This window comes from Lepidochelys olivacea, assembly GCF_965140295.1.
Source record: "Lepidochelys olivacea isolate rLepOli2 genome assembly, chromosome: 22".
In the NCBI taxonomy this organism is placed as follows: domain Eukaryota; kingdom Metazoa; phylum Chordata; order Testudines; family Cheloniidae; genus Lepidochelys; species Lepidochelys olivacea.
The window spans coordinates 14,397,070-14,412,340 of record NC_140432.1 but is presented as its reverse complement, the minus strand read 5'-3'; the positions used below and the strand labels follow the sequence as shown (position 1 = coordinate 14,412,340).

Here is a 15,271-nt window from a genome sequence, read left to right as displayed (position 1 = left end):
CCCAACAGCATCTCAGACACACAAACACACACGCCCCCTTTGTCTTCCCTCTTGTAGCTAGCGGTGCCGACGCCAGTCTCTTACCTGGTTGCGCTGGCGGGCTGGGGATAAAATTCCACTCCTTCCCCCCCATCACTCCCCACCCACGTGTTCCAGGAGCAGAAAGTAAGCAGGCACGTAGCACCTATTTATCTGTGTGCATCCAGACCCACGTAGCTCTTGCAGGGGCAAATAGGGGAGGGAGGCCTTACTCCTTCCTGAGCGCTTATGTGGACGTGCTGGCCAAGTCCCAGTCTAGTCCATAGCGACTAAAACTCCTAATTGAAAAAATTTCTCTGGCAGAGAAACTTGACTTGATAACCATTTGGGGGGGAGGAAATGTAGATATGGTGGCATTTGATTTATAATAATAATAAGGACGATGCATAGCATTGCAGATAAGCTACCATGAATTGCAAGGAAATAATTGCATGTCCTAGCCCTAGAAATATTTGAAACCACCAGAGCAGATCACGAGAGGCTTTGGATGTCTCCAAAACCCTGTGGTGGAATTAATTCTTTGTAGCTCATTCCATGTAGCTTGTTGTTGTTGTTTTGCCCTTTATATATATATATGGACCCGAGGCTGGATTTAAATTTCAAAACATTTATCAGGGAGATTAGATGGAAATAATTGAAACTATTAAAATTACTAGTACAAGAGGGAAGGTATGAAGGAATTTTAGCAGTCCCTAGAGTCAGACAGTATATTCTTTGTATGTTGTTTTGTTCTCTGACAGTATTGTGTCCTGTTGCTGTGCCCTGATAACTGCTGCTTTGTTCCATTGTCAGAGCTGGCATAAATCTGTGGGGTTTTTTCAGTGAAGGGAAAAGATTCTTCTATATAAAGGGTGAGATTGTCAAAGCTGCCTAATTGGCTTGGATGCCCAGTTAGAAACGAATGGGCATCTAGTGTCTAAATCCCGTAGACAACTTCAAAAAATTTCAGCTTTAGTTTGTAAATCACTTTACCTCCACTTACGTTTATCTCATGCCTGCCCCCTGAAGGCTCATAAAGTGGTATGGTGAATTAGGGTACTGGACTGGGAGTGAAGAGACTAGATTTTTATTCCTGGATCTGCCACTGACCTGCTATCTGACTTTGGGCAAGTTATTTCACATCTCACTGCCTCTGTTTCCCCTCCCGTTCTTTGTCTGTCATGTCTATTTAGGCTGTTAACTCCTTGGGGTGAGGACTGAATCTTACTATGCATTTGTCCGGTGCCTTGCATGACGGGGCCCTGATCTTGGTTGGGGCAACTTAGCTCTGTTGTGATACAAATAATAAAAAAGATGATGGGCCTGAACCAAATTGATATAAACATCCTTCCAAATTTGAATTTTGCAGAGGCAATCTCTAATTCGTGTATTTGGGTGGAGTTCATTCCGGTGCCAAGGGTCCAGACAAGGCCCTTTATACCATTTAAACTTTTCCCTTTGTTAGGGTCTTGGGTCGGCACTCTGCCCTGGGGTGAATTTCACCCATTGGGATTAAGAATGACAACTCAGTTAAAATGCAAGTGGCCCAAAGCATCATTTAGGATGCAGAGGAACTTGAGGCTTATCCAATCACATCATTGGTGCCTCCAATCCAGTCTCCAAGGAGAGTGTAAGAAAGCTTCTTGTGGACAATTATAGAAGAGTCAGCCCATGGAGGAAGCTCTCTGTACCCCTTACTGGTACAATAAATCTGATCTTAACTTTGTGGAGGTTTGAAAAGTTTTTAACTTGTTTTCCCAAATTTGTTTAATTTTGGCAGTGGCCTCACAACACCCCATTCCGAGTCCAAAGAAGAAATGTCGGGGTGCCATCAGAGTGAGACACTTCTCTCCAGACTTGGGGTCTGATGGAAAGATCCTGGTTGGGAATTTCCAGGCTGACTCAGAGATTTAGACACAACTCCCATTCATTTTAATGGGGAGGGTGTCTAAATCCCTTAATGACTTTGAAAAACCTCAGTCCCCCTTCTCCTATTTCAAGTCCCAGTTCTACAGACACAAAAGGACCTAATTAATCTGAGTGCGACTCCATTAAATTCAGTGGAGTTGCACCAGGGACTTGCTTTTGGTCTCAAGGGGTCTGGAGTGTTTGAATGAACTTGGGAGAAGGATTGGAAGTTTTGGATGCTGTTTTGCTTAGAAATTCTGGAACTTTTGAGATCCACCTGTCAATAAAGGTGATGACCCCAAGAAACCCTACTTTTGAAGGTCATTAAGACTACAACTCTCAGAATGCTCAGTTGACCCAATATGTTTGAATGAACCCACAGGGGAAAAAGCGAAAATTCATCATTCAAATGACTTTCTTCTGCCGGTGAAATTGATTTTTTACTTGTGGTTTATTGTACCATTATTGTCTTGGTCAATATATTGTAAGCGAACTGAGCCATTCAAAAAAGTCATAACGCATTTAGCATAATCCTGTACACTTTAGTGACCATATGTTTTTAAATATGTTTTTAGAGCAACTTAGAAATGATTAACAGGCTCAGCAGTTCAGCATTTATGGACCCTGAAGGCAACAAAATCCACAGAGGGGAGAGCATCAAATTCCAAAGGCAGGTCTTCTCCTGGTGTTATACCTAACAGAGGAGAGGACTAACTTGCTTTCATTGGAAAGGGTGCACCAGGTTTAGGAGGGACTGACTATCTTAAGGGACAAAGCTGTGCAATATTCAAGTGTCCCATTCAGAAAATCAACCCGTAGCCACACACAAAAGGCTGGTGTAATTACATTGGTGTCTGGTGTGTCCATTTGTTCATTTTCATAGATTGTGGAGTGAGGGTGTAGTGGGGCATCTGCCCCACTCCATGAGAAAAAGGGCTGGAACAGGCTAGAGAGGCTGCGCAGATCGGCAACCAATCAGCAAGGGCCTGTGGGGAGCCAATCAGGGCCAGGCTGAGCCCTATATAAAGGCTGCAGCAGAGAGCAGTCTCTCCCTGACTAGTAAGGAAGGAGGACTGGCTCCTGAGCTAAGGAGGTAGCACCTTGGACAGAGCAGTGCTGGGCAGGCTCAGGAGAGCAGAGGAGAGCTTTGGCCCATTATCTGCCAAGCGGCAGCCCCTGCTAAAAATGGTCAAGAAGGTACAAGGGCCAAGGGGAAAGTGGCCCAGGGAAGATAGGCAGACAAGGGGAGAGAAGGAGGGCAGAGAGAGGCTGCCGCAAGAGGGTCTCTGGGTCAGAACCCAGAGTAACGAGCAGGCCTGGGTTCTCTCCCCCTCGCCCTTACACTGCACCTGGCTGCGGAGGAGTGTGGCCGATACAGACTGCAACTTGCCCCTGAGGTGAGGGGCTAGACTTTGGGTTGTGGTTGGCCGCTGAGCCAGGGACAAGCCGAAGGATTGCTTTTACCCCCTGCCCCCGCCCCCAGAAGGGGGTGAGAATGGAGTAGCGGGTACTGCTGGAGGGCAGTGTCCTGAAGAGGACACTGTGGTCCAGAGAGCGACACGTGTCATAGATTCATAGATATTTAGGTCAGAAGGGACCATTATGATAATCTAGTCTGACCTCCTGCACAACGCAGGCTGCAGAATTTCACCCACCACTCCTGCAAAAAACCTCACACCTATATCTGTGCTATTGAAGTCCTCAAATCGTAGTTTAAAGACTTCAAGGAGCAGAGAATCCCCCAGCAAGTGACCCGTGCCCCATGCTACAGAGGAAGGCGAAAAACCTCCAGGGCCTCTTCCAATCTGCCCTGGAGGGAAATTCCTTCCCGACTCCAAATATGGCGATCAGCTAAACCCTGAGCATATGGGCAAGATTCATCAGCCAGATACTACAGAAAATTCTTTCCTGGGTAACTCAGATCCCACCCCATCTAACATCCCATCACAGGCCATTGGGTGTCCCGGTGGTCAAGACAAACAGCAGAGCAGACAACGGGTGAGACACCACCTGCAGAGGACGCTCCAGAGCTGGACAGAGCTAATTCCTGGAGCAACCAGCAGGAGGCACCGCGGTGGTGAGCACACCCTGCTACAGAGGGGCATAGAATCACAGAAACATAGGACTGGAAGGGACCTCAAGAAGTAATCAAGTCCATCCGCTTGCACTAAAATGGGAATACTAATAATGGAAATTTCCCCACTTCATTAACTTCAGCTGGTGTAAATCATCACTGAAGTCAATAAAGGTATTCCAGTTTACACTAGCTGAGGATCTGGCCCTATGTTGGTAAAGTACCTTCAGATCCTTGCATAAAAACTGCTATGTAACTTCAAAGTGTAAATTGTTAGACCAAATCCCGAGGTCCTTACTTGGCTTTTACTTGGGCAAAACTGCTATTGAGATCAATGGGAGTTTTGCCTCAATGAAGATGGAGTAAGGAATTCAGGATCTGAGCCATTATTAAATACCCTTCCAGCCCCCACTCCTTCCCCCACATACACAAACAGAAAGACAAAAAGAAAGAGGTGAGTATGTTCTGGCCCCACAGGGCAGATCCCCAGCTGGAGGAAATCAGCCTAGCTCCACTGAAGTCAATGAGACAGATCCCCAGCTGGGGTAGATCAGAGTGATTCCACTGAAGGCACTGGAATTTGGCTAATTTATGCCTTCTGGGGATCTGTCCCATAATTAGGGCCCTATGAAATTCATGGTCCATTTTGGTCAATTTCACAGTCATAGGATTTTAAAAACAGTAAATTTCATGATTTCAGCTATTTAAATCTGAAATGTCACGGTGTTATAATTGTAGGGCTCTGACCCAAAAAGGAGTGTGGGGGGGGGGTCACAAGGTTATTGTAGGGGGGGGTTGCGGGACTGCTACCCTTACTTCTGCGCTGCTGCTGGCGGCGGCTCTGCCTTCAGAGCTGGGGAGCGGCGGCTGCTGGCTGAGAGCCCAGCGCTGAAGGCAGAGCCGCTGCCATCAGCAGCGCAGAAGTCAGGATGGCCTGGGCTGGTGCTGCCACCCTCACCTCTGCGCTGCTGCCTGCAGAGCTGGGCCCGCAGTCAGCAGCCGCCGCTCTCCACGCGCCCAGCTCCGAAGGCAGCAGCGCAGAAGCAAGGGTGGCAACACCATGATCCCCCTAAAATAACCTTGTGACCTCCCCTGCAACTCCCTTTTGGGTCAGGACCCCCAGTTTGAGAAACGCTGGTCTCCCCCTTGAAATCTGTATAGTGTAGGGTAAAAGCACACAAAAGAGCAGATTTCACCGGTGGGCGGGGGTGGAGGGGGAGACCAGATTTCACGGTCTGTAACACGGTTTTTCATGGCTGTGAACTTGGTAAGGCTCTACCCATAATCTAATCTTAGACCCTGGCAGCAGCAGCAGCATTTGAGGACCATTTGGAGGCTACCAATCCAATGAAGCCCTTGCAGTAATCAGTAGGGGAAGACACACGCGTGTGTCAAGGTCTCCGTGTCACTGCAATCAAAAAGAGCAAACCCTGGCAATTCTTCCCAGGGTGAGAGGCGACCCTGTTACTTTGCTTCCCCGGGTGACCTGGTTTGTTAAAAACATGGTAAGAATTTCGTAAAGGAGCGAGATTCTGTGCGCGCAAAGGGGACGCAGAACAATATTGCCAGCCAGATTGATAGAAGTGGAAGGCACTCAATAGCTGACACACAGAAACTAACAATAGCAAACTGTCCTTCTCAGCGTTAAGAGATAAGCAATTACCAGAAGCCAATCACTGATGTGAGATCAACAGAGTGACAGTGCAGATAAATCCCAAGGCTTCTGAGCCTTGAGTTTAAAATACGTGTACCTATCGTCGGGTTATTATAATACCAATAATACTCTTGCCTAATGCCTTTCAACCGAGACTCTTGAACCTCTTTGTAAATATTAATTAAGTCTCTCAACTCACCTGTGAGCTAGGTGAGTATTGGGCAAATTGGGCAACAGAGAGAGTAGAGGTGATTTGATCAAAGTCGCACAGCCCAGGCTGGGAACAGAATCCAGGTGTCCTGACTCTTGGTCCAACCACCTAAGCACTGCTCACTGCTCCCTCTCACTGTTCGTGATAACCCATTGCACATGGAACTTGTGGTAAGGAGGGGATGCATAACTTAGACAGGAATTGGTCAAAGAAAAATCCCAAGACCGTGATCAATCTTGATCAGTGGTACACTGAGGCAGTGTGTGTAGTGGCTAGAGAAGACCTGAAATTGACTTTCTTGCTCCATCCTTGGCTCTGCCATTGGGAACATGCACAAGTCATTTAGGGCCAGAACCCCAAAGATAGTTAGGCTCCTACCTTCCGTTGATTTCTAAGGAAGGTAGGAGCCTAAATTCCTTTGAGTCTCTGGACGTTAGGCTCCAATTCAGTAAAGCATTTACCCACGTGTTTAAGTCTCATTGGTGATTTAACAGACCCATTTCCAATCATGTTTGGGGTGAAGCAAAGATTTGCCTCGCTCCTAACCTTTTTTGTTTAGTCTTCACTGTGATGCTAAAGGAAGAGCCCTCCATGGTTCTTTAAACGGCATCTTTCTATGCTTTCGCACTGTCTAGTTCTTTAATCTCTCTAAACTGCATGCGAATAGCAAGGTGATTGAAGTATTGATCCAGGAACTGCTCTACACCCATGGCTGTGCCTTGTGGCACACTCTGAAACAGCACTACAAGATCTCACAAACCGCTTTGCTATGGCAGCTCGTAACTTTGGCCTTACCATCAGCTGAACAGAAATTGAGGCTATGTATCACCCAGTTCCTCAGCAACTTTACGAAGATCCAGCAATACCCTCAGAAGGTACCGTGTTCAAAGCCGCCAAACCGCTCACTTACCTCGGCAGCATGTTAAAGAATGAAGCGACAAACAGTCACGAAGTGGATGTGTGAATTCAGAAAGCCAGCACCGCACATGATCTGGAAGCAACACGGACAAAAATTCAAGTGTACAATCTACAGACAAAAATCCAAGTGTATAATGCTGTTGTCCTCACAACATTGCTCTCCGGGTGTGAAAGATGGACCATTTATCAATGGCACGTTAAAGAGCTTGACAGTTTCCATTAGAGACGCCTATGACAACTGCTGGGTATCAAATGGAAGGACCGGGTGTCCAACGTAGAAGTCTTAGCAAAAGCTGGTTCGGTTGGAATGGCAGCTCAGTTGATTTGTGTCCAACAGAGAGGGACGGGTAATGTCATTCATATGCCTGAGACTCATCTAGAAAAACAAATTCTGTATTCAAAATTAAGCTCTGGCAACTGTAAGCATGGAGGGCAGATGGAACCTTTCAGAGATGCTCAGAAACAAAATCTGCGCAAGAAAAATATTTCTAAGTCAACCTTTGAGTCTGATCATATTGCATGGCACCATGCCATAAGGGTAGGTGTCCATGACTTTAAGAACCCGTTGGGCAGCTGGCAGCAGAGCGCCACGCATAGAAACAAAGTGCAGTTCACTTAAATCAAGCAGGGAAATGGCTCTATGGTCAGCGCAGTAAATATTGTTCTTCCCAAATTGCTCTCTGGAGCCATGTGAAGACCCATTAGTACAAGCTGTGATTGTCAATGGGGTCCTTGGAATTGGAGTGACTAGTGTTATGAATTGAGCCTCATTGGTTTCAATGGGATTTAAGTATTTGTTTGTGTGGTCTACTGGTAAGTGTGTGTTAGAGTTCCCCCTCTTTGCCGTGCCGCAGAGGATAGGGATTGTTACGCTGCCCAGCTATAGAGCCAGGCTCTTTAGCTTTTGCTTTTAGCTCTGAGGGCCCCCAGTGCAAGCCCTGGCCATCACACTTAAAGCTAAGTCCCTGCTTTAAGAGCATTGCTGAACAGCAATGGATTATGGTCTTAGGCCATATTCCTGCCTCCACTGACTTCAACGGGAGTTTTTCCATTATTTCAATTGAAGCGGGATTGGCTCTTTAGCAACTCTGTGCCTCGATTTCCTCATCTGTAAAGCGGTCATTATTCCACCGCCACCTGGTCGGGGTGAAAGCGGAACTTAGTGAATTAACAAAGTGCTTTGAGAGAGACTGCTGAAAGAGACAATGTGAGGGCAGTACATTTCTGCTATTTTATTATAGAAAGAGAATGGACAGACCGAGCAAGTTGGGAGCAGAGTTTTAAATAAGGCTTCAATCCAAGTAGTGCAGCGGCCATGTCCCCAGCATGGGCTGAAAGCAGTGAGGATTGTGGGTGCTTAGCCCCAGTTCAGATCAGGCCCTTAATCACTGTGTGCGAGTCAGGGACTTGTGTGGAGCAAGATGCTGAAACCTGGGGATGGGTTTATCTTCCCACCGACTGGAGAATGTGTTCCGTAAATCTCAAGCTCATAATTCACAGCCATCAAGTTCAAGCTCCCCACGCTGAGATTGTGACTTACAGTGGCCGGCTGTGCTGTTTTTATTAGGCAGCTTCTCCGGATGAGCTAAAGGGTTAGGTTTGAGAATGCAGGCCAAGCACTGCATGAAGAACAGAAACCCAGGCATGACTTGAGTGCTGTCTCCTGTAATAATTCCTGCAGTGCTGTCTCCCAGTGCTGTCTCCCTTTCTATTCCATTAGTGAATGGGTGCCTAGCGCTTTGAAAACAGAGTGTGCCATATAATTGCTAAGTGTCATTGTTTAACTGTACACGTTTTGTGGGTGAAGCCATGGACTGGAAATCAGGAGACCCGAGTTCTCGTCCCTGACTTGGCTACAGATGCACCGAGCAATTCACTCGTAAGGCCTCAATTTTCAGAAGGTTCCATCCATTTTGGGTGCCCAACTTCAGACATTCCAGGCCTGATTTTCTGACCTCCAACACCCTTCCCTCTTTCCCAGTCCCATGAAGCGAGCGGCCATTGTGGGTGCTCAACACCTTTGAAAATCTAACCCAAGGAGCCTTGAATCGAGTGCCTAAAAAAAGAGTGGACACTTGACATTTTTGGCCTTGGCGTCTCCGTGCATCAGTTTCCCTCCGAGTAAGATAAGGATAACACCAATACTTAGCCACATCCCAGGGTTGCTTTTGAGGCTCAGTGCAAGAGAGATAGTGTAGCTCTTTGAGATCTTGCAAAGGAAGGTACGATGGAAATGCAAAGTACAGATTTTTTTAAAAAATTTTATTTTATTACTGGGAGAAACCTATCTGTGAAAGGTATCTTGTTTATGTCCTGGTCAGTGTGGGTGCATGAGTAACTTGCATGAGTGTATTTACCTGCCTGTCATTTTGCACCTGCTTGTGGGTTCATCTGGTAGCCAGATGATGAAAAGCATCTCTTGTATGAGTGCACGTGATTATGAAAGCCTTGGTGTGTGAGTTCTTGTCCCGAGAGAGGTATGGGGAGTACAGAGTTTGCTGTGAAGGACAAATGACCTGTCTCTGGCCACGGTGATCAATCAATGAGAGGCAGCGCAGAAAAGGAGGCTGAGAAGGCTGGAATGGCAGGCTTCAGGGCTTGGAGTAGCCCACTAAATAGAATTTACTGACAGGTACGAATTTGTCTCTCAGCACTCCTTGCTCTTGGGAGCTATTACATGACATGCAGTCTTCCAACCTGCAAAAGCACAGGCCCTCAGCGCAGACAGGAGAGAACAAAGGCACCAGTGACTAAAAGAGAGGAGGAAAGGGAAGGCAGGGTGTGGCAGCAAACCAGTAACATCCTGTGTGCACCTCAATGATCCTTCCGATTCGCTGCTAAGAAGCAGAGTAGTGCTGGGAGTGAATTGCATCCTCCCCCTGCCCCGGAAAGTGGCTAGCCCATAGCTGCATCCTACGGAGAGGTGGGTTCCAGGTGCAAATTTCTGTTCCAAACTTTCCATGCAGGTTTGGAGTTCTGATCCCGGGCATTGGTTGGGCCTACTCAAAATATAGAACATGATGTATGACGATAGCATAGTATGTAACCTCATATTATACTGACACCGATATGTTAGCCCTGGCCTTCAGATGGTTCAGCAGCGGTCGAGCGGGGATTGGGAAGTCCAAAGAGAGGATGGATGGTCCAGCAGTTAGGGTGCTAGGCTGGGACCTGCAAGACCCAGCTTCAGTTCTGTGCTCTGCCACAAACTTCTTGGGTGGCTGTGGGCAAGTCACTTTGCCTCTCAGTGCCTCAGTTTCCCATATGTGCAGCGAGGATAACAGCATGGCCCTACCTCCCAGGCATTTTGTGAGGATAAATGCAGTAAAGTTTCTGAGGTGCTCAGATATTATTGTAATAGGAGCCATATAAGCACCATAGATAAGACAAGTAGTTGAGGTGATATTAGGGTTAGCTAACCCTGACCTAACTTTGACATTTTCTGTAGTGTAGATGCCTTCTGTAGCATTATCACCTTTTACCTCTATGTAGCAAGTTGAGGTAGATCTTAAGGGTTGTTGGTGGATGTGGGTTCAAATCCTGGCTCTTCTCCAGACTCCCTACCCGACCATTGGCAAACCATGTAAGCACTCAGTTCTCCACTTCTAAAATGGGGATAATAATTCCCTACCTCTCGTTAGGCTAAATCCAGTCAGGCACCTGAGGTGCTGTGGTGAACGGGGCCATATAAGAACCTAGCCAGCAGCGTCTCTAAGAGCAGCCTCCCCCGTACTCCCATTTGCCTTGCACCGGCGCGCCGAATGCAACAGCGCTGAACCGCTCCAGACGCAGCTAGTCATTGAAAATCCACACCTTCCCTTTGGCTGGCGGTAGCTCGAGTGGAGCTGAGCGATGGGTCTTCAAGCTCTGGAAATCAGCTGGGCAGCACAGGCCTTGAATTGCAAATGAGCTTTTGTTTGGAAAACGTGGCTCTGAAAATGTCAAGCGGCGTCAGTGACCATGTAAGAAAAAAATAACTAAGGGACGGAGGCTGAACGGGCGGCTTCTAAATCAGTCAGGCGCTGTCACCTCTGTGCCCTCCACTGCTCCTCTGGCCTCGCCAAATCCCTTTTATCCCATTCCAAATGAAGCATCTCCTCCAGGGACTGTTTAATCCACATCTCATTCTACAGTCACCTCTCGGTTCATTTACGTGTTTGTGACCTGGGTGCACAGAATTTCCATGAGAACAGCTGCAGAAAAACCTTTCTGAGAGGTGGCTGGGGTTGGAGGTGGGGCCAGGGGGATGCAGGGTGGCTGGGCTGGCATCTGCATTGGTTTTATGTACAGGCCATTTGGTGCCCAGATACCACGGTGATGGGTGCCTTCTGAATGTGATGGATAAATAGAGACCTTTTTTTTTTTTTTTTTTTTTTAACAGCTGGGGGTTAGCCTAGAAAAAGAGAGAGAGAGCCATGTAGTGAAAAGTGTCAATGTAATTTGAGCTGGAAAAGTCTTTTGTTAACATTAATTGGAGCGAATTTGTGTCTCTGTTTTGTCAGCAGGCGCCTACGGGCTAGTCAGCAAAGGAGGCCGTGGGGCCTAGTGGATAGAGCACTGACTTGATGTTCAGGGGATCTGGCTTCAATTCTCTGCCACTGGCCTGCTGGGTGACCTTGGACAAGTCACGTCACCTTTGTGTACCTCAGTTTCCCTGTCTGTAAAAGGGGGGATAATGATGCTGACTTCCTTTACAGAGTGGCTTGGGATCTACAGATGAAAAGTGCTAGATAAAAGCTGGCTATTAGTATTACTAGGGGACCAATTCTGCAAGGTGCTGAACACCCTCAAATCAACGTCGCAACGGCCAGTTTTGTTTTTTTTTAAATCTGCTGATTTTTGGACCCTTCCGTTTTTTGTAGGTCCATCCTAAGACATCTTAAAGGAGCTGATTTTCATGAGTCCTGAGCACCTGTAGCTCCCATTGGCTTCAGCTGGAGATCTGCCGGTGCTGGGAACACGTGCCTCAGTTTCCCCACCAACACAACAAAGCCAGCAAGCACTAAGGGCACCTCTCAGGATTGGGTCCATTGTGCCCCAAACATTTTGCCGTCCTGCCCATGGCTCCAGCTGTGGAGAGGGTGTTGTTTTCTGAGGGGGTTGGCATGCTGCTGGCTATACCATCTGCATACAGAATCTCCTCAGGCCCTGACTCTCATTAGCCATCTGCCCTTGTTCTGCAGGTTGACAGAGGTGCAGTGAGTAAATGGATAACCTGTCAGGGAGGCAGGATGGTAATATCAGTCAAATGCATCAATAGTTCACAGGCAATTTCATGTTACCTAACGTTCATGCATTTGAGTCCAAAAGACACTGAATCTTGTATTAACTCTCATCCTCCTAGGAGTTCACCGTGCCGGAGGAGCCTTGTAATTCTACCTCTTTGACGCAGTGACATACCTTTCCCATGTGCGCACGCGCACAAAGGGCAAGACTGGCTGAAAATTCCTATTCCACAAAGCAAGAGGGAATTTGTATTAGTGATGGGAGGGAAAGGGTATCTGGCAGCTTCCAAACCTGTAACCACTGCCTTCTAGCTACCTTTTAGCAATTAGCAAAAAGAAAGAAAGAAAGAAGGCACCAGTATTTCCCAAGGAGAACTAAGAACTCCCCCACATTTTTCTGGCACCACTGGTTCCCATGTGGGTATCAATGGAATAAAGCTTTACTGCTTTGCCTTTATTGTTTTGTGTTGTTAGTATAGCTGGAGCACCTAAGTGCCCCAGTCATGGACCAGGACCCCATTGTGCTAGGTGCTGTACAAACACAGAGCAAAAAGATGTTCCCTGCCCCTAAAGAGCTGACAATCTAAGTAAAAAAGTTCTCTAGTAACTTCCGTCTGAGGATCCCAGTGGGCTTTCATCAATAAAGCGTCACAAGTTCTGTGAGGTGGTATTTTCCCCTTTTACAGATGGGGAAACTGAGGCACAGAGAGAGGTAAAGTGTATTGACTAAGGTCATCCAGCAAGTCGGTAGCAGAGCTAGGAATACACCAGAAGCTTTTTGACTCCCAGTCTCTGGCTCTAATTGCAAGATCACCTGCCATACTCCCATCTTACCCTCTGCCCAGTATCACAAGGGCCAAGGGCCTTGGGTCTCACCCTCCTGCCCAACCAATTCCCGTGAGCTTCAAGAAGTAGGGCTTTGAGCAAATTCCCTCTGACTGGCAGGTGGAGACAATCCAGGCTGGCCCTGTGCAGTGGGACTGGTTTTATGTTTAAATGAAAGTCCCATTTGTAACATTGGGCAAACGCCCTGAAATTGCCTATCTGGAAAGTGGCAGCAATGGTCCATGGGGGTCAACTCAGCAGTATCTGCACCCTGGGCCAGAGCCCAGTTAATGGTTATTGCAGAGGCTAGAAACGGGAGGTAATGAAATAGCATGAGATCCTATCTAGACAAGGGCCACCATGGTCTGCCACCCCAGAAGGGCTGGAAATCCTCCCTCAGTTTGGATGGACAACTGTATACCTTGCACTGTACCTGGCTGGAGCTCTCAGCCGTAGCAGGGAACGCTTGTGATTCCCAGATGAGTGCTGCAGCCTGGAAACTGAGCACGGTCACAGATCTGTCCAGGGACTGGAGCCGTTCTGTTGCTTGGGCTCCTCTTTCTGTTTGAAAAGCGCAGCGATCCCTTGGGCCTTTTGGAGAAGCAAGCCGTGGAGGGGATTAGCAAGGAGGGCTGGTCCAGGACTGCATCTCTCCATCAAAGCAGTTTGTGGAATGAGGGGAGCCATCGTTGGAGTGGATGTAGCACTAAATGTGCCAGAGTGACAGGCCTGGATGCTGACGGTCTTTATTTGTCTGCAGAAAGATACTTTTGCCTGGGTGGTGGCAGGTCTCATGCTGCACTCTGAATGCCACGGGGGTTTGGGAGGAATATACAGGAACAGAGACATTTGCAGGGAGAGAAAACTTTGTTGCAAGGGCCTGGTGCCTCCTTGAGCTGGGCTCCCCTCCCCGTACAGAACTCCAACCCCTTTGGATCGGGCTTCTCTCTGACTGTCCTAACAGTTAACCCGTTCAGTTGAAAGACTCCAGTCTCAACCTCACTAGCCCTCACGTCGCACTGGTTCTCTTACTGTGTGGGGGGTGATGCTGCTGTGCCAGATGGGGGCCACACAGAATGGCACCCCCGTGGCCCAGCTGGGCACGGCACTTCTCTTTTCAGCACTCAGTTTGACATTGTTTTAACTGTGCTTCTCGGGCATGAGATCGCTGTGCTTTACTTAAGCACCGCTGCTGGGAATGTGGCTTCATCCTTCCCCGGCCCTACACAAGCTTCCCTCTTGCCAGTGGGCTTCAGCTCCTCTCCGGAGCGCCCACCACAAGGGAATGAGAAAGGAGGTGCCAAAACCCACCTAGTCTTTGGCGTCTTTGCACAGGTGGCCACTTGTGGGGGTGGGCGTAGCTCATGTGCCCATTAAGAGCTTAAGAAAGGAATCCACCCTCCTTCACGTCACAGCCAATTAACATCCATCGTATGTCGCTGACTTTTGGTTACCTATTGCCTGGGCCTGGCGGATTTGAACTGTCGATGTAGAGGTGGTAAAGCCCATCTGCAAGTCCTTCCAGCTGTCTTTCAGAGCCATCCCTCCCTTCATTCACATTGTGAGCCTTTGAAGTACCTGCCGCTGTCTCCTAATGCTTTTTTCTGTTTGCTGGGATGCTTTAGGAGTTCTCGCTCCAGCAGCTGGACAGCTTTCTGGATGACCGGGTTAACATCGTGGGATTTTCCACCTTCAACCAGTTGCATGCTTTCTTCCAAGAGTTTGTCCAGAGCCTCAACCAGTCGTGGCAGGAGAACTGTGATCACGCTCCCTTTACTGGGCCGGCAGTAAGTAAAAATAATCCCCACTGTGCCACTTGGAACAGTAGTCGAAACCTGTAATGGGGCAGCAAGTGGCTGGGGCAAAGGAGACAAGCTATGAGGGGAGGGAGGGCCTGAATGGGGGACAGCTGAGAATGGAACCTAGCTGAAGAGCCCCTCAGCTGAGGAGAAGCCCTGAGGTTGGTATTAAAAGGTGTCTGGAGTGAGGAGGAAGCTTGGGTTTTAGGGGGGCTTTTTGGTGGCTGTATAAAGTATGTGTCCCAGAAATGGGAGAAGGGGAGACAAGAGTAAAGATCAGGAGAGCAGGGGCACAGAGGCAGGAGAAAGAAACAGACGTGAACCAGGAGGACGTCATAGGTGAGTAAAGGAGGTGGGTGCAGCCTTGGGGTAACCTGCTGTGACTTATGAGAGAGCCTCTAGTTCTGGAGAGTAGCAAGGTGAGACCCTTCAATCTCGCCAGTGCTAAAGGAGCTCTATTTGGCAGATGCCATTAGAGCCGTTGGAGAGGGGCTGGGAGACAAAACCTGGATAATCTAGGATGTTCAGGTAGGAGGCCTCACAGGGCTTAGCTAAAAGCCGAAGGGGTTAGGCCTGGACTGTGCTACCTTGCATATGTCAGTGTCTCCTGATGCTGCTGCAAATTTCTCTGAAATCACG

General features: G+C 48.1%; 1 protein-coding gene across 4 annotated transcripts in view; it reads left to right on the top strand.

The window, feature by feature from the left end:
• The window catches only part of GRIK4 (glutamate ionotropic receptor kainate type subunit 4), a 303,965-nt gene that overhangs the window by 220,743 nt on the left and 67,951 nt on the right, over positions 1–15,271 (top strand). For all 4 annotated transcript variants that reach the window (XM_084611846.1, XM_084611848.1, XM_084611845.1 and 1 more), the window contains one exon: positions 14,459–14,620. In XM_084611846.1, coding sequence (XP_084467972.1) covers positions 14,459–14,620 — 162 coding nt within the window. The remainder of the gene's footprint in view (positions 1–14,458; positions 14,621–15,271) is intronic.